We start from the raw sequence: 18,876 nt of genomic DNA on the forward strand, positions 1-18,876 counted from the left end.
TCCTCATGATTAGGGTTTCGGGAGCGTCGGGCGGATCACCACTCGCAGCATTAGCCTAGAGAAAGGATTCAAGCTTTCAAACCCAGTGTTCCATGGATGCACACAATGATCTTTGGTTGGGTGATTTGGCTGTTACTGGTCAGAGCAATTTCAGAGCGAAGACCCAGCTTATAGCAATGTTCATTTTGTTTGTCCGGAACGCTCTTGGAGTTGATTTTCCTTATTTTATCCCTCACAATAAGTTTCTTGCCAATTTTGATTCAAAAGGTAAAAAGAAATTGGCTCACAGCGAATTCACGTAGCCAGAGATGTAGGATAGGTGTGGTTGGAGGGTTACAGACCCAGGATGAAGAGCCAGCCAGTCCCATGCATCGATGACGCGCACTAATCAGGGTTGACATGAAACAGATCGCCAGGGACAAAATGTAGACTACGAAAAGATTTATACAATATTACTGAGACTAATTTCAATTCAGTCAAGATCTGCAGAATATTTTAAAGACTACTAGTATCTTGCCAGCTCAGAAAAGAATATCATTTCTGCTTTCTAGTGGTCGTGGGGAATAGTGTGGCCTTTGATATCAGGCGTCAATTCCGTACTTTTGGCAACTGGCAGTACCCGCTCGTCCATTGTCCATTGGCAGCACATAATAATACATGGTACGTAGTATTAATATTTCTAGACACACCCGGGAGTGAGATAGAGCGAAATTAGTATATGTTAATACTGAATACCCTATATCTCACTGTGCAATAATTAACTAGTAATAAACACAATAGTGAACAAACAACGATAACTCGCCCTACAACTGCTGTAGTACTCCGTACATACAATGTATTTCTCCGCATTCAGAGGCGGTCAAGTCATTGTCCAATAATATCACTTCCTGGCAATCGCACTAGAACAAAGCCCCCTCCGAGGCAAAAAACCTGACCTCCTGGAAGCCCTACAGCTGCGCCCTACCCCTACCCTAAGCCCTCATTTCTGCTCTTGGAAGTTGACAGCCCAACCCTAGAGACTGATAGTCCAGATGGTCGAGACTCGAGGCAATCGGCCATCTTTCGATGCCACATCTGATCTTCCCTCATTTCCTGACGATGAACTGGGTGAGTGCTACATTGCCCGTTGGCGTTTGTCTGTTTCTTGTTGCCCCATGCAGCTGGCGCCTACTACTGCTACTACTACTATCTCCTGCTGTTGCCTTGTCCTACTTTACTTAACCTACTATCTCCCCATTCTACCCTGATTCACTCTTTGGCTGACTACTTCCTTCCTTTTCTGCAATAGACCAAAAGCCACCCCTTCTCCTCGAGGAAGAGGATCATGGTACCCCGCCTGCCGCTAAAAAGCGTCGGATGGACGCTGGCCCGGACGACGAACCCACCTTCCAGCAATCCCTTGACAGTTTAGATCAACACGGCCCCGGCCACAAGATTGAAGAAGAACTTGCGACTGCACTCGGTGAAAGTGTCGTGGATTCACTCGAGCCTACCGATCACCCGCCGGGTGATCAATCTCAATCCGATCCAACCGTCACCCAGAATGACAACCCCAACATCAACGCTGATGTCGCGTCCATCATATCCGAAATAATGGACCACACGGAGCGTCAAGATCAGACGGTAGCTATGGGCACGCAAGAAATATCTCCGGTCGGCGAATTCCCCGGTGCGCGGGGCTTCGCGTTCCTCAAAGCCAATTCTCATCTGAAAATCCAAAGTTTACCCATCCTGGATAATTTGGTAAGTCTGATAGTCGCACTCTTTTTTGGGAACGGATATAGGTTCTGACCTTCCCAGTCAACCCAAATCCTCTCGTTTCTCTCCAAGAACAGTTACCAGGACCTGACTGCCATGGTATCCGAGCCGGAATCCGAGAACGGCCAAGCATACGCAACCATGCGCTCGCTATTCGATCATACCAAGAGGGTTTACACCGTGAAACACTCCTTCCTCCAAACTTCCGATCTTGAAATCACCGAATCATCCCAAGTGGACATCATTCGCAAGGCCAATTTGGCCTCTTTTGTTTCCAGTATTTTCGGCTCTCAGGAAATCGGGTTCTCGGAGTTGAATGAACACTTCTTAGATGTGTTTGTGCCAGAAGGTGGCCGGCTGTTGAAGGTCCAAGGGGCTTTATACCTGGAGCTCAAGACTCAGGCTTTCATTGCAGCCATGAACAGCAAGACTCGTACGCGGACACAGCTTCTGTGTGAACTATTCCCTGATGACATGGAACAACGACTACTTGGGAGACGTCCTGGTACGAAGCAATTGGCTCCCAGCGAAACCGACTTTGTGAATCGACTGTCCTCCCGCCGTGATATTCTTCTTAATGACATCAACAACGAGGATGCACTTAAGGCTTTGCCAGACAAATACCATTGGGAACACTTCCTTCGAGATCTGAGCTCGTACATCGCCAAAAACTTCGATCAAATTAATTCTCAACAGGTGTGTTACCACTTCTCCTGGCCACTTCATCGATGTTAATGCTTACACTAGGGAAAGAAACCCATCAAAGGGCGCCAACCTTCTAGCTCCAATGGCGATGCCCAAGAGTCGCCCAGCACTACCCATCAAGGGCAGTTCTCTGTGAGCCAACCGGTTGAGGTTCCGGTAGACCGCAACATGCATGGCGATCTCGTTGCCCGTGCTGCTCGTGCGGCGCAGATTGCGTTACAGGGCCATGGCCTCCGACGCTCTCAGCAACAATCTCAGCAACAGAGTCAATACCAACAAGCTCCCTCTCAAGCTAGCCAATCTCCTCAACCTCATGCCCAACCTCATACCCAGCCGCCGCAACAGCAACAGCAGCAGCAGCAACAACAACCGCAACAACAACAATCGCAACAACCGCAGCAGTCGCAGCAGCCCACTCAGCCTGATAACCAATACCTTCACGGCTATACTGCTGCGCAGCAGCCCCAACAGCCTGCTCAACAGCAGCATCAGCATCAACATCAACAGCTGCATCAACAGTCGCAACCGCAGCCGCAACCGCAGTTCCACCATAGCCCCACCCCTCCTAGTGGATATCATCAACAACAGTCTGGTGGCCTAACCTTTCAACAAAGTCCCCTGCAAGCAAATTTCCAGCAATACAATCCGAATGCAGCGCAGGCAATGCAAGCTCGAAACAACGGGATGTCTTCGCAACAACAGGGTTATCTTCCAGGTATACCCCACATCTCTCAATCGCAACCGACCCAAGTCCTGTACGAGCGGGCTCGGATGGCCGCATCAGCAAAGTCTTCACCTACCAGTCGAAAGTCCGGTCTCCCCAGTCAGCGACGGCCTTGGACTACAGAGGAGGAAAATGCCCTGATGGCCGGTCTTGATCGCGTGAAAGGACCACACTGGAGCCAGATCCTGGCCATGTTCGGCCCTGGCGGAACCATCAGTGAAGCTCTGAAAGACCGTAACCAGGTGCAGCTCAAGGACAAAGCTCGCAATCTGAAGTTGTTCTTCCTCAAGAGCGGGATTGAAGTGCCTTACTATTTGAAATTTGTCACTGGTGAGCTGAAGACTCGTGCGCCTGCTCAGGCTGCCAAGAGAGAGGCCCGCGAGCGTCAAAAGAAGCAAGGCGAGGAGGATAAGGCGCATGTCGAGGGCATCAAGGGTATGATGGCCTTGGCTGGGGCACACCCGTCGCCCGTTCACGGACACGAGATGTCTGCCTCGCCCAGCCTTCCCCCGGATGCTAATAGCCAATCTGTGTTCGACCAGACCGCCGAACAGAACTTAATGCAGACGCTTAGTCAAGAGGTGCACGGCAGTCAATATCCTCAACACCACGCCGCCACCCCCGACCACATCGATCCTCACATGCAATTGGGACAATAAGCGATTTTCGACGCCTTATCTCTCGAGCATTTTGCTAGTTGATCTTAAGCCAGAAGTCTTATTTTCTAGGCATGCAGACTTTATTTCTTGCTGTTTATTTGCCTGGAGTTTGAGGGATTGTACTATTGAATTTCCACTGGAGTTTGCACATTACGAAGCGAAGTATGAAAAGCGGTGGATGAGTCTTGTACATTAGACATAGCTATCTCTGAATTTGAACTGAACAAACCCAGCACTTCAGTAATCATGACCATTCAATTCGTCCTTAAGTTCTCACACTTCCAAAGGTCCTCCCTCCGAGTCTGTCTCGTTCAACAAAGAGCACGACTGTTCACTCGCAGTCACATGACCATGTACATCAAGTCCCAAGGCGCATATCACATGATACATCACGTGCTGCGTATATGCCCAGGTGAGATTGGTAAGAGGGGGACATCCATCCTGTTTCCTCTGGACCACCAAGATCAATATCGCTCTTAACTGGGCTTGTTAGTTTTTCTCCACCTAGGCTGTTGCCTATCGTCACGCCACTTCTATGGTTGTGGGTTTGGACAATTCCTTGTTAGGACCTGAAGATCAAGTGGGGTCGCGGCGTCGCCAGAGACGGGTCCAAGTAGCTAGAGCGTGCGATGCTTGTCGACTTCGCCGCGCCAAGTGCGACAATGGCGTACCATGTTCAAAATGCATGGAACGTGGAAACCACTGCAGTAATAGTGGTGCATCGAAGGCCTCAACTCTCACGGAAGCCTCCGAGGAAATTGCCCACCTCAAGCGGAAAGTTCAGCAATTAGAAACAGAGCTCAAGCGGCAGGGTTCCGACCAACAGACCCTACCAAGCCCTATAACATCATCACCATCACTGCATTCGGCTTTTATATCCACAGGACAGGATCATGACCTTGGCTTGAAAAGATACCGTGATGGTATTCAGTTCAGGCCTACGCGCTCCTCTAACGAGACGTGGTTTGGGCCATCATCGCTTTACTTTTTTATTCAATGTCTTAGCAAGTTTCTTAACCTTCAACTGCGAAAAGAAAATCCCGTCCATCGTTTGCATCCTGTTTCAGCCAGTTATCACAAATTCCTGGATGTACCAGACGCGGGCCTACTTGCAAACCTAAGCTGTCCATGGACACCTCCACGCGAAGAAGTCGCTACTGCGGGGGTTTACCTGAGTCTCATACAAGAGGACTACTTTTTAAACCTTTATTGGCAAACCTACCATACGTCGCTTTTTCCGATTGTGGATGAGACACAGTTCAAGAATCATTATCAGTCTCTCTTGGTGGATGGCGGGCAGGGGCGAAGACCCTCAGCCCTCGTTGATATTATGATTGCTATGTGCATGCAATATGCAACCTCTACAATGCCTGCAGAGATTCAAGGAGTTCTTGCTGAGGGCAAAGATGCTCTAGTTGCAGGTCGGTGGCACTATTGGCGTGGGCAAAAGTTGCTTAAATACGAACTCGACAACCCATCGTTATCAACACTACAATGTCATCTGCTCTGTGCAGTCTACATATGTGGCGGATCTTTCCACAATATGATGAATAGTACGGTAGGCCTCGCTGTCAGCACCGCTTATATGCTTGGTCTGCATCTGGATCCCCCGCCGACCATGTCCGAAAAGGATCGCGAGATGCGCAGGCGGCTTTGGTGGGCAGTTTACCTCATGGACAGTAAAGCTGGAATGAAGCTTGGTCGTCCCTTCATGCTGTCTAACTCCTACGCCATGCCGTCTTTACCTAGTGATACTCTTGACGCCGCCGTGAGCTCCGGATCCATGTTTGCTCCTATCGGACAGAATGTCACATGGTTGAGTTATAATCTACACATGGTCCAACTTTACATCAAAGTTCGAACAGCCTACTCGGCATTTTACGATCAGTATATCTATTTGCAGGAAGGCCAGGCTCTATGGGCTGATCACGAAGCTCAAGCCTCTAGTGCGGGACTTCTAAACACACACACCCAGAGCTTCCAAGAATGGGTTGATGGTGTTCCAGAATCTCTGAAATTGAAGCGTCAAAACAATGGACAACCCATTTCCACAGATTTTACCTCCATTATATTTGAGCCATTTACTCCACCTTGGTTGCAACGACAGCGCTTGCTCCTCGAACATACATATCATCATCTCAGCATAAACCTTTGTCGACCATTCATATCCTTCACCTTGAAATCGCCGGCGGATTCGATTGCAGAGGAACTCGCCATAAGATGCGCTTCTCATGCAATTATGTTGACGATGATCACGCACCAGGCGCTCATGGAATCAACGCTCTTTGACGGGTGGCACGAGGCCTTCTTCTGTCAGTGGAATGCAGTTATGACCCTTGTTGGGTTTGTGATGTTATTTCCGTCTTCGACAATATCCAACCAGGCTAAGCAAGCAATTGAATTGTCTATCTCGGTCTTCGATAATTTCGGTGCCAAGTTTCCCGTCGCAGCGAATGCAGCGAAAATAGTTCGCGATTTATTCGTCAAAATTGAGGTCCTCGCAAAGCCCAGCGATCTTGCATCCAATGCTGCGATCATACCCCAAGACTTCGAAGCCAGCTCCTCATCGTCGGTGTCAATTGATCAATCTCTGTCATCGCATGATCCTTTCGATGCATCAGAGTTCAACCTGTTTGATATGGCTGTCGACATTGATTTCTGGAATAGCGTGGAGGCGTTATGGCCCGAGTTTGATAATATATCACAATTCTAACCAGAAATATGAACCAGGAATGATCCGTCTGTCTGAAAATGCCATTATATAATGCCTCTATTGAAAGATAGCTAATCTCAATCACAATTCTCGTAATTCATCGAAGTCTAAATGAAAACTCATTAGCGTTGATTCGGTTGTCCCCTGGAAGCAGGAGCACTGTCCTCGTCCCAGCTTGATCGGTCTAGCTCGGCTAGAAGTCGCTGGCTGCCTCCAAACGTATTCCTAGGTACCAATAATTTGACCGTAAGCAACTTTGCATCCATGGATTTATTAGTGACTAGAATGTTTCAACAAGGTTTCCAGTGAACTAGGCGTGCTTTTTTCGTACTCACCTCAGAGTATAACATAGAATTCATTTCGCGTACCGCCCCATATTGCTTTGAGCGATTCCATTTATTGATAATTCGATCATAATCAGCATCTAACTACTATCGTAATTTGGTTCCCAATCCTATTAGGTCGACTGGACTTTCGTCGGAGGTACAGAGTTGTGCAGACAGCCGCTTACTTCACTCTGCAAGGCGAGCCTGGATGCAAGAAGTCTTGGGAGGAAAAGGCGAGCATTCGCGCAAATATGATTGGATAATGTTCAAATATGCTATGGCGGTCTGATAGAGTCACCGTTGTTTGGATACCGGTTAAATGGGCCTGCGTAATTTCAATCTGCAAATAAGCCGGAGTTGCGGAGTCGCGGGATGACGGAGTCGCGGAGTTGCGGAGTGAGGCTGACAGCCCAACTTAGCTATAGATGAGAAGGCCTATAAATTCCCATCTCATCTGCACATTTTCAAAGTAATGTTCACATCTCATCAAAGTATCTTTCTCATATAAGAAAAGTCTACTATTCCAACGTTTTTCCAAAATTAAAATGTCTCCTCCTCGCAAGGCGCTCATCAGCATCACTTCGGCCCAGGCCACACTCTTCCAAGGAAAAGAGACGACTGGACTCTTCATCAGCGAAGCTCTTCACCCTTTCAAAGTTCTTACTGCTGCGGGTTTTGAAGTCGATCTCGCCTCTGAGACGGGAGAATACACTCCTGACTGGCTGTCGCAACAACCAGACTTTCTCAACGGCGATGATCTCAAGATCTGGAACGATCACAACAGCGACTTTCGCCGAAAGCTAGACAATCTACACAAGGCTGCCGACTTGGATAAGTCTCAGTATGGCCTATTTTACGCCTCTGCTGGCCATGCCGCTCTGATCGACTATCCCACTGCATCGTCCTTGCAGAAAATCGCCGAGGAAGCCTGGGCAAACGGTGGTGTTATTGCCTCGGTATGCCACGGTCCTGCTATATTTGCCAATCTTCTCGATAAGGCAACTGGGGAGCCTATTATCAAAGGCAGAAAGATTACTGGATTTACCTCTGAAGCCGAGGACACTATGGGAATCATGGCTGAACTTCGGAGTTGGAATTCTGAGCTGGTCGAGGAAATTGCTAAACGTCTTGGGGCTACTTGTGAGTTCTACTTAAAATTTAGACTTTATCCCCTATTCAAAGCTAATTCAAATTATAGATGAGCGTTCCGCTGGAGTTTGGGATGACTTTCACATCGTTGATGGCCGTTTAGTGACAGGCCAGAATCCTGCCAGTGCGGCGTCAACTGCCCAGGCAGCGGTTGAGGTTTTTGAGGGTTTATAATTAAATAATTGTTAACAATCGTCATTTTTTGGGTGGATAGATGGCTCTTGCTAGCTACCTAGGTGTATTTTCCAATATCGAAACTTTTGCTAAAGCTTCAAGTTTGCTTGCCAATTCAACCCCCTAGGATATCGTAAAGCAATGAATTATATATGGGCCCTCTGGAGCATCTGTCACGACCGTAGTTGACCGAATACACATTTGAATTAAATCCTTTCAATGTGCCAGTGTTATTCCAACTTACAAACCTCTTATAGTTCCTAGTATAAACTCGTGAATATCAGAAGCGACTCCACCGCCGAGATGGGCCGTGCACCCACCTCCTCCGCTCGTGACTCGCTCTGTGACTGGCTCTGCGACGATAGGACGAACATCTGACCACTGACCACTCCCAGCTCACCACTGAATTGATTGGTCTCGTCACACCTGGTCCCTGCAGCCCATTGTTTGATCCTATAGGGGAGTGACAACATCCATGACCTGCCCACCATGAGTGAACAACCTTCCCAGACCCCCCAACCGCCAAACGGGTCACAAGAGCACCCCATCCCGCCATCAGCTACTCCTGTCGAGCCAACCACTGATTCGGCCGTGAAGCCCGAACCTGACCTTGACGCTTCCATCGAACAAGATATCGACATGAATGCAGAACAGACCCAGGCCACCGGCGACGACAACGCCCCTCTCCCAACGAATGACGATCCCATGGCCGCCGCGCCGCAGCCTTCCAAGAAGGAGACCAGCTTGCGCGAGTTCCTAGGCAAGATGGATGATTATGCGCCAATAGTACGTGATTTTTCTTATCGTTTCCTCCCATTTCCTCTTCTGGGCTGGGCCAGCCAAGCTACTACGTACTCCCGACTACATACACTACCTACTCCCCGCGTTATCTCACCTCACCTCACCTCACTCTCACGCCAGCTCTCATCTAGAGTGACTTCCGCGCGAAAGACATAGACAAGGGCCTTTAGTCCAACAACAGCGGGAAAAACACGAAGCTAACCTCCATACCACCTCTCTAGATCCCCGACGCAGTAACAGCACACTACCTCACTCTAGCCGGCCTTCCACCCCCAGGCACAGGCCCCAACCAAACACCACCACACCTCGCCCGCCTCCTCGCGCTCGCGACGCAGAAATTCGTCTCGGACCTCGCAGCCGACTCTTACCAGTTCGCCCGCATCCGCGCTTCCAACAGTTCCTCCGCCAGCAACCCAATGGGCAGTTTGACAGCTGCGTCTGGTCTCGGCGGGCCCGCGGGCCCAGCGCCGGGAGGTCCTGCCGGCGGCGACAAGGGAAACAAGGGCAATACGCATCTCGGTATTCAGCGGGCTGGATTTGGAGGTGGGGGTTCGGGTGGTACGGGTCAGGGCCGGACTGTGCTTACCATGGAAGATCTTGGCATGGCGGTTTCAGAGTATGGGGTCACTGTGAAGCGCGGCGAGTTCTATCGTTGAGAACTTCCTGGCTACATGTCTGGCTAGGGCAGACTGGGATAGTGGTTGCTTTGAGGGCGTTTCATTTAATGCGCATCGCATTTCGTCCTTTTGTCTGATTCTCATGCCTCGCCTATTTTCTCCGGTTGGGTTTCTTTTCTTATGTTACTATCTACGATGGGTTTCGGCGCTGGCGTTCAAATCGGTCAAGCAGGCCGCTAACATTGCGGCCCGGGCATTTTTGGATGGGAGGGAGGTTTTTCCTTCCTGGAAATGGTGTTCTTTCTTGCTTTCTTTTTCGAGTTTCGTCTTGTCATCTAGATCAGTTAGTCCTCTTGAGCTATACGATCGATGTATACCATTTGAATCAGATATAAATTATGGTGAATGCATTTTTCCATGGCTAAACTCCATCCCACGAGTAGGTAATGTCACAAGGGATACCACTGATAAAAACTATCTGTACACGGGCACTGCGGCCAAATAAAAGAAACAAGGTGCTTTCAACAAAGCATGCCATCGATTTCCAGCCTGAATCGCTCTTCTCCGCAGGGTATAAGAATTTGATTTCGACTGATCTCTGCAATTTCGAAAATCCAGTCTCGAGCAATTGGGCGAAGAAGGGTGATTGTTGGCGAGAAGAGTGGATTGAAGCTGGGCCGGCTGGCACGGGGCGTTGGTCTCGAGATCCAAGAAGTCTTCCTAGCCGGGACGATGCGGCAATCAGACGATTCGCTTATTTGTTCTTGGACTGCTTGTAGGTGAAGCGCTTTCGGGTCCTGTATTGATTCTCCTGTAAGTTCGGTTTCGGTCTGCGGGATACCCTGCCTGGGCCTGAAGATCCGTGGCCGGAGTTGAGTTGGTAAAACGTACGCGACATATTCTCCGAGCTTGCGGCCGACCATCTCCTCCGTGATCTGAATCTCTTGGTAGGTCTTTCCGTTGTGAACAGCGAAGCGCAGGCCAACGAAATTGGGAAGAATGGTTGCGGCGCGCTTTTGGGTGCGGATGGGGGAGTGTTTGGGGGAGGGGGGGAGGGTGCGCGGGAGAGGGAGACTGCATTGGCGGAGGTTAGTATTTCAATTCCCTGTTAAGTGAAATCATCCTCCCAGGGCATTTCATCGAGCAATGGCGGAGGGGGTGGTGCTTGGGTTGACGGGTTGAACATACGGGACAATGTTCGGGCCTGTTGAGCGTGTAAGCAATGGGGTTCCTCCAGGATATCCTGATATTTCTTTTCACTGGAATCAGCGGAACATACCTTTCCAGACCGAGCGGCCCAGCAGAGCACGCGTGGCAAACATTTTGACTTGCGATTGTCCGTGGTCGTGATCCGCTGAAGTTGAAACCTTTTTGGAGATTTCGAGATTATGTCAGCGTATATATACAGCGGCTATTGGCCCGAAGTATACCCCATATTTACTGATGTTCACTGCTGTTTATTGCATATTTCAGACTGTGGAAACTGAGGAGTGAACTTTGCTTTGAATTGAATGCAGAAAGACCGCTTGTAAATGCATTAAACTGGCTAAATGAGTTGAAAGTCTATATATAAGAAACGATTGGCTAGGCAGAGAATTCCACACGCCAGCTGTTGCCAGCAATCAGCTGGGTTGATGTACTATCTGAGCCTGCGTTCAAAGAGCAAGTTCCTCAAAGACCTTGACTAAGCTTCTAATTCCCATCAACATGTTTTCATCCGGCCCTTCCCCTGGGGCCCATCTGGCATGGGCGAAATCAATCACGCGGAGATCGTGGACTTTTGGTGGGTCTTCGTCGTCGTCGTCGTCGTCGACTATGGTGGGCATCTCCATTGTCTGAGGATCGATGCTGATGTTGATGGCGGTTTGCGGCATTCCGTTAGCATCAACAAGCTCCAAGGCTTGTTCTGATATTTCGAAGCCAATTTCTTCATCGTCATCGTCATCATCATCGTCATCTTCTTCCTGATCATTTGGGTCGGGGATCTTCTTTTCCTCTTCTAATGCCTCTTCCATGGCTTCTGGATCACCCTCGTAGATCACCAATACGCTGGCAGAGTACATGCGACTCTCTTCGGCCTCAAGAACCTCCTGGATGTTTTTTAACTCCTTGGCCAACCGCTCAGCAATCAATTTAGAGCGGTCAACCTTGCCAGCTTTGGCTCCGGCAAGGAAGGTCTCAAACCCCTGCTTCACATTGCCCTCGTTGAATGAGCGCCCATACCACTTGTCATATCTCCGGTACCCGTCCTTCTCAATGACTTCTCCCTTTGCACCCTCTGAGGCCTCGTATTTCGTGGCATATGGGTCGGTATGAGCGCCCTCATCGGTTCCACCATTTTCACCCGTCCATATCTTCATCCCGGCAATACGGTATCCTAAGGGAGAGCTTGTTGTCTCCTTGGACACTGCATCCAGCTTGGTGCGTTTCGCCGGCGGAGCATCATCCGCCCAGAGTCTAGCTCCGAGCTTGACGTCCAGGACGTTGGGTCGGCGAAACCCACAAGCGATGTTTTCCAGGACGATAGATAGGCCCGTTTCCAGCTTCTTGCCCCCGGACGGCACCCAGTGTTGTTCTAGCATGTGGCTGGATTTGCCGGCATTTGGCGTGGCGGACTCCCCCTCCGGTTGCGCTTGGGCGGGGGGAGCAGCTGAGGCCTCAGCGGAGCCAGGAAGAAAGTGAGCGCCCGTTTCCTGGGCGGCAGCAAGAGCCACTGGCGATTGCTGATCGGCAGATGAAAGGGTGCCCAGGAAGAGGGGCATAAACTCTTGGAAGGATTTGTGAAGGGTACTTGATTCGTAGAATTCGATCTCCTGTTTCGTGCAAGGTTTCGCGATCATGTAGCCGGAGTGGGTGCAGCGGACACCCTCACTAGAGGAAGAAACGGATGACGTTAGCTCAAAGAACAAAGGTTGAGAAGCTTCCCAGCATCTCTCTGGCCAGAAGCTTAGCTTGTAGCTGGCCCTGATCGCCCATGTACGACCGTTGACCGTTGACCGTTGACCCGTTGGCGGCAAGCTTTCGGGGCGGTCGCGTGGACATCGGACAAGTCGGGGAAAGGCGAAACTTACTGGCCCGCAGCAACATGGTCGAAAGGGACCAAATCATCGCTGCCCAGCTGTGGCGTCTTGCGACTGCCTAATTTTGAGGCGGGCATTGTGATGGAGAGGTCAGAAGTCAGAAGTCAGAAGTGAGAAAGCAAGTGATTCGGGGTCTGGTTCAATCGTCTGCCGGATGACTCAACAAACTTGAACGGTACTAGTAGTATTAAGTTGAACCAAAGTTGAGAGAAGATTTGCAGGGTAAAGGGTCAGGAACAGGAACACGAACGGGAAGTCTGGGGTATAAATAAATATTTGTATTCACCTGGACAGCAGATAGATGGGAAATGAAAGGCCGATCGGATGTCAGCGCTTCCACCAAGCCGGTTTCTAAAGTGAATACTAGTACTAGTGATTTCGACCGTGTCACTGACACCGTGCGACTCAGATCAGTATGTGCTGTCGATTCTTTGGCTAGGCAGGACACGATAAGTACTATTACTAGTAGTAAATGTCAACTTAAATAGATACTACTAGTAGTGGTATTAGTACCAGTCACTGGCAGTTCCTACTAGTAGTATCTATTCAAGTTTAAATAACCATGTCACCACTGGTATATCACCTCTAAATATACTTCAGCGCAACAACATCATACTACTAACTATCAATACCAGTAATGATACCAGTATTATTACTAGTAGTAAACAACTTGAAAGCAAACAGGAAGGCACCACCCAAGCAGAAGCAGAAGCAGGAGCAGAAGCAGAAGCAGGCAGGCACCCGCGGTTTGCTCCTGCCTCACCAGCATCAACAACACCAACAACAACACCTGGGCACACCTTCCTCCAGCCCTGGAGGGCTCTTTCTTTCTTCCTCTCATCTTCTCTCTTTGATCTACTATCATTCTTCATCAACATCTTTCTCTCTCTCTTCTACCGCAACCTTGATCTCTAGCTCGAGATGGGAAAATCCAACAATAAGCGGCCAAAGAGCCAGCGGGGACTGGTCAGTATATGAAAGCTCCAGAGAATCGTAAGAATATACCATTAATCCATTCAAACAGAACAAGCCCACCGGTTTTGAAGAATACAATGCTGATGGTCCAATCACTCCAGCGGAGCATGACGAACTGTCACAGCTTTACAATCCGTAAGCTAGCCCACCCACTCGCCTAGTAGGAGCAAGACTGACACTTCAGTTAGGAGCCGTTCATTTATTGAGTTTGCACTTTCACTCCCATCTGACACTTACACCCTCTAACCATTCAACCCAGCCGATTCGAAGATGCTCTCATGCGATTCCAACACAAGCGCCGGATCTTCCCCGACAGATTGAACGTGTTTCACAAGTATCTGCAGTACGGCGGTGTCAGTGCTGGACCGAATTATGGCACCGGAGTGAGTGCCAAAGAGGTGAAAGGAATGACCGAGGAGGAGGCCATGCAAGCTCGAACCCAGACCGCTGTCGAAAAGTCCCGAGAGAACCTGAATCTAGATATCAGCTTCAATGAAGTTGCCAAAGGTTTCCTGTGAGTGATCCAATATTTGATCGATGTTACTCTGTCCGACTTGTACCGCGTCCTAATTCAGCAAAGTGGCTCGTTCTTTGTTAGTCACTTCAATCCAGAACGCCAGGCGGACATTGAACTTGCAACGGTGACGCTGAGAAACTTTTACACCTATCTTCTCTACCATGACGTTTGCCCTGAATACAAAGATGACCTCGAACAAGCACGAAAGACCTGCGACCTCGCTGGAATTGAACTCTTGAAGACCATGAAACTCGTTCACAAAGCTCCAGGGGCCTTTAATCGCTGCTGCTCAATGTTGTTCGGCGGATATCATTTTGCTTCCGAGTGGGAAAACACTCCAGCTGATGGTCTCAAGAGTGGGGACGAGAAGTCTGACCAGATTGCTCGCAAAGTGGTCAAGTATGCCATTGCAGGAGCCGGTTCCAACGAGCAAGCGTCCCGATTCCAGGAGTTGGTCCATCAGAACTCGGTTTCTACTATGAAGCTCGAGGACATTGACGGCTTTGAGATCCTCGAAGTGATTCAGCCTGATGATGCCACCCGCGAATTTTACCAGCAAACCGCACCCGACCTGGTTCCCGTGGGCAAGATCCGTGCCAAGTCCTACCGCGACCCGGCAAATCCAGACATCGACATGTCTCCAGATGAACGTGCGGAGTGGGACAAAGGCAATGGCCCTGCTTATGATTTTGAGTTCTTCCTTGAGCCTGAGCTTCTTGAGTTCTGCTACCCTGGCTTGAAGATCATGACTGGCATCTGGGAAATCAACTGTGGTGTCTACTATTTCGACGAGATCATGTCGACATTGCCCTCGTTCTATACCTTGATGGCAAATGACCTGATGTTGCACTGGAAATGGCCAAAGGACCTGTCAAATGAGGATACCAAACAGGAGGATTCCGTAGAGCAATCTGCCAGGGAGGCAGTGGAGCAGTATCTGAAGGCTAATGATCCAAATAACCCCAGTGACACTACCGTAGCGGCAGGAGTCTCTGACAAGGTCCTGAAGCAATGCAAGGAGTTGACTGGCATAGACAATCTAAAGCTGGCAGGTCCGCCAAAGGCAAAGACTGGAATGGAAGGATCGGACTCGGAGGATGATGAGCTTTAGTGGTCTAGAATGTGATCTTTAGCTCGGTGGGTTCTAATCCTTCCTTCTTTTCGTCGAGTGATCTGGTGAGGATGGGGGAAAAGGGGGGTGGAGTCGAGTCCAACGAGTTATGAAGTTATGAATCTTGATTTCCAATATTGCGGCGCTCCATAGCGGCAACTCGCTCAGTAGTAGTTACAGATTTCAAGTAGTTAAGGGACTATCTCAATACACATCCATGGGCCCGAGTCTCAATTATCCATTCGGTTTTCAAACTTCCCTGGTACATAACCGAGTACACTCCAGGGCTTCTTTGAAAGCTTGTTCTACCGCCAGTAGATATTCTTGTCTATTAGAATATTACTATAGAATCTACTAGGGCCAACCCGGCATAAACTTCCGATGACAATTCGCGTTATAATTAAGCGGGATCGTGAAAAATTCGTAGATAGGTGAATCTAGCCGAGCGGCAAAACAAACCGCTTTTCTTTCTGGTCGGTCTTCCTTTCGGAGACCCCGAGACCTAAGTGACTTGTTTCTAGTCTTTCGGCCAATCTAAGCGACCTTAATGGAGGCTCCTTCTCGTTTGCTATCGGTTTCTGAACCAGAAAAGTGCCTGGAGCCGGGTCTCTATAGCGCCCCTTTAATAGTGTCCGCCACCCAATCGTCCCAGCATTGAAGCTTGGTCAGACGGAGACTAGCTTCCTCCGAGCCAGGCACATTTTCGCTTACGGCCTTGTTCAGAGCCTATAGTATTGGCTTACCAGCTTGTTTTGAAATGTATACGAGTAGTTTCAAGTTGGCAGAGTTCCCCGAAGCTTGATTTTTCGAATATTATTCAGCCACCATATTTACTCCACTCGAGCTGCGTGCGGCCCATGGAGGACTCGCGCTCGTCAATACACATATAAAGCCATGCCTTATCAATTATTAGTACAGGATTTCTGGGCAATACTTTCGTTTACGCCTTGTCAAATTGCGAGGACTCATCATGATGTGGAGATCGGCATTATGGTTGGCATTGACATGCGCAGCCACTACTGTAGCCCTACCCGCGGAGAACCATGGCCAATCATGTCCCGTCAAGCATGACCCGTTACCCAATTGGCATGAGGGGCCCTTCAAAGAAGTTATTCGTTTGATTGAAGGATGCCCCGAAGGACGCGGTTTCTGTCGCGAACTCATTCACGGTTCTGAAGTTACCACCAAAACTAAGACGGTGACTCCAATGCCAACTACCGTTAAGATCATTCAAACTATCACCGATCATTCTCGCGAGGTGACAAGAACGACCACCAAGGGGATTACCTCGATAATTACGGAGCCACGGGCTACTGCAACTCATTATGTGACATCGACGTTGACTCAGACTGTGCCCTTGACGATCACAGACCTATCCACATCTACAAGTGTGGATGTTTCCACCGTCTTCCTGACCTCGCCAGACTTTATAACAATCACGAAGCCGGCGACTAGCTTCATGACGAACACGGTCACCGAGGTAATCACTGACGACACGACTGCCACAGTCTCCGAATACTTCACGGATACTACTACTGAGACTTTCTCAAATACGATCACCGACTATGCGACAGTCTTTGTTACATCGTACATCACCGACCATGCAACCAACTATGTTACCAACCTTCATACAGAAATCGCAACTGACACTATCACAAACTCTCATACTGAGACCACAACCATTTCCTTTACTGATACCGCCACTGCAACGGTGACGGATACTATCTCTTCTACGACCACTCGGGAGGTGGATGTGACTACGACTGATACTCAGTCTCTGACTACTATTCAGACCGACTTCATAACTTCTACCAACACACTATCTGCCACGGAGACTGACTATATCACTGCTACAATCACCTCCGTCGAGACTGATGGTGTTACTGTCACTGCAACTGCTGTAACAACTATTGCACCAGTCAAAAGGGCCGAGATCAATGCACGTGCTGCACTACACACTCCTTCCGCCTTGAAAAACATTCACGATGGTCATCTTTCAAGCGCATGCTCTTTCCTGTGGGATGAGAAGTGGCTGTCCACGACGTATACTACGACGACAGTCGCAAAGCCTACGGTAGGCTCGATCTCGCTGGAGTCTCGCAGATCGTATGCTAATTTATTGAATAGGTTACTAAAACCATTACCACACACACACACGTGCCTGGAACCCATACAGTCTACCTCACAACGTTGACAACCGACTTTGTGACTAAAACAGCACCCCATCTCCAGACTACGACGGTCACCAACACCATCACCGCCGATATCACGAGTACGGTAACCGTTCACGAGACATCAACAATCACGTTCTCATCTACTACGACTGCCACCGATACTCCAGAATTGGTTAAAACAGTGGATATCGCAACCACCGAGACCGACCTCGTCACTGCCACGGTGACGACTGACGTGACAGTCTCGACCACTTTGGATATTAGCTCCGAAGAAACTGCCTCGGTAACGGAAACTATCACGGCAGACGTCACAAACACTGCCACGACTGACCTGACAACGATTCAAACCAACACGGAGACAGTCGATATCACATCCAGCCAGACAATTACCCAAACTGCCGATGTCACCGCCACTGAAACGGCGTCCATAACGATCACAGAGACCTCGACGACCACCGTCGACGTAACGGAAGTGGCAACGATTACTTCAACTTCTTTCTTCGGTATCACCGCCACTCAGCCAGTCACGCTTCAAAGCACAGTCGTCAATACAGTCGACATCACCAAGACTAAATTCACCACGTCAACCATCGACGTGACCAAGACCCAGACAGTTTCGACAACGACCACCACAACTGTGACCGCAACCGTAACTGCGGCCAGCAGGGTTAACCTCGTGCAAAACCCAGATTTTGACGTAGGAAACGCTTTCTCTCTGGCCGACTGGACGACCGCAGGTAGCGGAAGCACAGTCGCATATGCTAGTGGGTCATCAATTGGCACTCCTTTTGTATTCTATTATGTTGGCATCAGTCCGCAAACATATACGCTCTCTCAGTCACTGGCCACCGCCTCGGGAACTACATACACCGTGTCATTTTGGTGGAGAGTGGGCACTACAACCTCGTCATTGATTGTTACCCTTGGATCCGACAGCCAAACATATCAGGTTCCATCGAGTAAGCTCGCTGTCTGGATTGAGGAGACATTTACCTATAAGGCCACTTCCTCGTCCTCCGAGCTTTCATTTAAGTTTACCCCATCCACCTCGACAGGATTTCAGTTAGGCTTGATCAGCGTGAAATGATGTGTGTATATGTGTGTGAGAGAAGGGGGGCCATAAGGTATAGACCTTACTGCGATAACTATCTCAATTAATCAACTATCTTTATCTTCTCCCTCGTGAAATTTCGTAAAAACAAATGGCTTAATTATGCGGCCGGATCGCAATCTAAAGATCTTGTAAGACTTTGGGTGCTTACTTTCAAGTTATTATTGGTGGTTACGAAAAGAGGGTATAAGAAACTAGTACTTTTCGGCTATGACTGTCACCAGACAAATTCGTTCACAGGTCATGACAATTTCATTATACATTAAGAGACGAGCATACAAC

At 49.2% G+C, this 18,876-nt stretch overlaps 8 protein-coding genes across 8 annotated transcripts; 6 read left to right on the top strand and 2 right to left on the bottom strand.

Annotated features, from left to right (window-relative positions):
- Positions 1 to 1,031: 1,031 nt before the first annotated feature.
- Positions 1,032 to 3,846, top strand: N7509_005902 (uncharacterized protein; the record flags this gene model as incomplete). Its single annotated transcript, XM_056630539.1, has 4 exons — positions 1,032 to 1,107; positions 1,289 to 1,743; positions 1,801 to 2,454; positions 2,506 to 3,846. The coding sequence occupies 4 exons, from the start codon at positions 1,032 to 1,034 to the stop codon at positions 3,844 to 3,846; spliced, it is 2,526 nt and encodes an 841-aa protein (XP_056489841.1).
- Positions 3,847 to 4,531: 685 nt separating this feature from the next.
- On the top strand, positions 4,532 to 6,559 carry N7509_005903 (fungal specific transcription factor domain-containing protein; the record flags this gene model as incomplete). The annotated part of the gene is made up of 1 exon (XM_056630540.1): positions 4,532 to 6,559. The coding sequence occupies one exon, from the start codon at positions 4,532 to 4,534 to the stop codon at positions 6,557 to 6,559; it is 2,028 nt and encodes a 675-aa protein (XP_056489842.1).
- Positions 6,560 to 7,430: 871 nt separating this feature from the next.
- On the top strand, positions 7,431 to 8,208 carry N7509_005904 (glyoxalase 3; the record flags this gene model as incomplete). The annotated part of the gene is made up of 2 exons (XM_056630541.1): positions 7,431 to 8,025; positions 8,084 to 8,208. The coding sequence occupies 2 exons, from the start codon at positions 7,431 to 7,433 to the stop codon at positions 8,206 to 8,208; spliced, it is 720 nt and encodes a 239-aa protein (XP_056489843.1).
- A 489-nt stretch (positions 8,209 to 8,697) lies between these two features.
- N7509_005905 (putative TFIID and and SAGA complex TAF10 subunit) lies at positions 8,698 to 9,665 on the top strand (the record flags this gene model as incomplete). The annotated part of the gene is made up of 2 exons (XM_056630542.1): positions 8,698 to 8,994; positions 9,231 to 9,665. The coding sequence occupies 2 exons, from the start codon at positions 8,698 to 8,700 to the stop codon at positions 9,663 to 9,665; spliced, it is 732 nt and encodes a 243-aa protein (XP_056489844.1).
- Positions 9,666 to 10,380: 715 nt separating this feature from the next.
- N7509_005906 (mitochondrial 37S ribosomal protein uS19m) lies at positions 10,381 to 10,948 on the bottom strand (the record flags this gene model as incomplete). Its single annotated transcript, XM_056630543.1, has 4 exons — positions 10,381 to 10,423; positions 10,518 to 10,700; positions 10,815 to 10,830; positions 10,906 to 10,948. 4 exons carry the CDS (start codon positions 10,946 to 10,948, stop codon positions 10,381 to 10,383), a joined length of 285 nt encoding a protein of 94 aa, XP_056489845.1.
- Positions 10,949 to 11,281: 333 nt separating this feature from the next.
- Positions 11,282 to 12,783, bottom strand: N7509_005907 (inositol polyphosphate multikinase; the record flags this gene model as incomplete). The annotated part of the gene is made up of 2 exons (XM_056630544.1): positions 11,282 to 12,497; positions 12,698 to 12,783. The coding sequence occupies 2 exons, from the start codon at positions 12,781 to 12,783 to the stop codon at positions 11,282 to 11,284; spliced, it is 1,302 nt and encodes a 433-aa protein (XP_056489846.1).
- Positions 12,784 to 13,627: 844 nt separating this feature from the next.
- On the top strand, positions 13,628 to 15,309 carry N7509_005908 (uncharacterized protein; the record flags this gene model as incomplete). The annotated part of the gene is made up of 4 exons (XM_056630545.1): positions 13,628 to 13,672; positions 13,731 to 13,816; positions 13,941 to 14,195; positions 14,262 to 15,309. The coding sequence occupies 4 exons, from the start codon at positions 13,628 to 13,630 to the stop codon at positions 15,307 to 15,309; spliced, it is 1,434 nt and encodes a 477-aa protein (XP_056489847.1).
- A 973-nt stretch (positions 15,310 to 16,282) lies between these two features.
- N7509_005909 (protein adg3 precursor) lies at positions 16,283 to 18,570 on the top strand (the record flags this gene model as incomplete). The annotated part of the gene is made up of 2 exons (XM_056630546.1): positions 16,283 to 17,383; positions 17,437 to 18,570. 2 exons carry the CDS (start codon positions 16,283 to 16,285, stop codon positions 18,568 to 18,570), a joined length of 2,235 nt encoding a protein of 744 aa, XP_056489848.1.
- Positions 18,571 to 18,876: the final 306 nt, after the last annotated feature.

The sequence above is a fragment of the Penicillium cosmopolitanum genome, assembly GCF_028827165.1.
Source record: "Penicillium cosmopolitanum strain IBT 29677 chromosome Unknown utg000006l:49.0-5199605.0:1.0-5204138.0, whole genome shotgun sequence".
Classification (NCBI taxonomy): Eukaryota; Fungi; Ascomycota; class Eurotiomycetes; order Eurotiales; family Aspergillaceae; genus Penicillium; species Penicillium cosmopolitanum.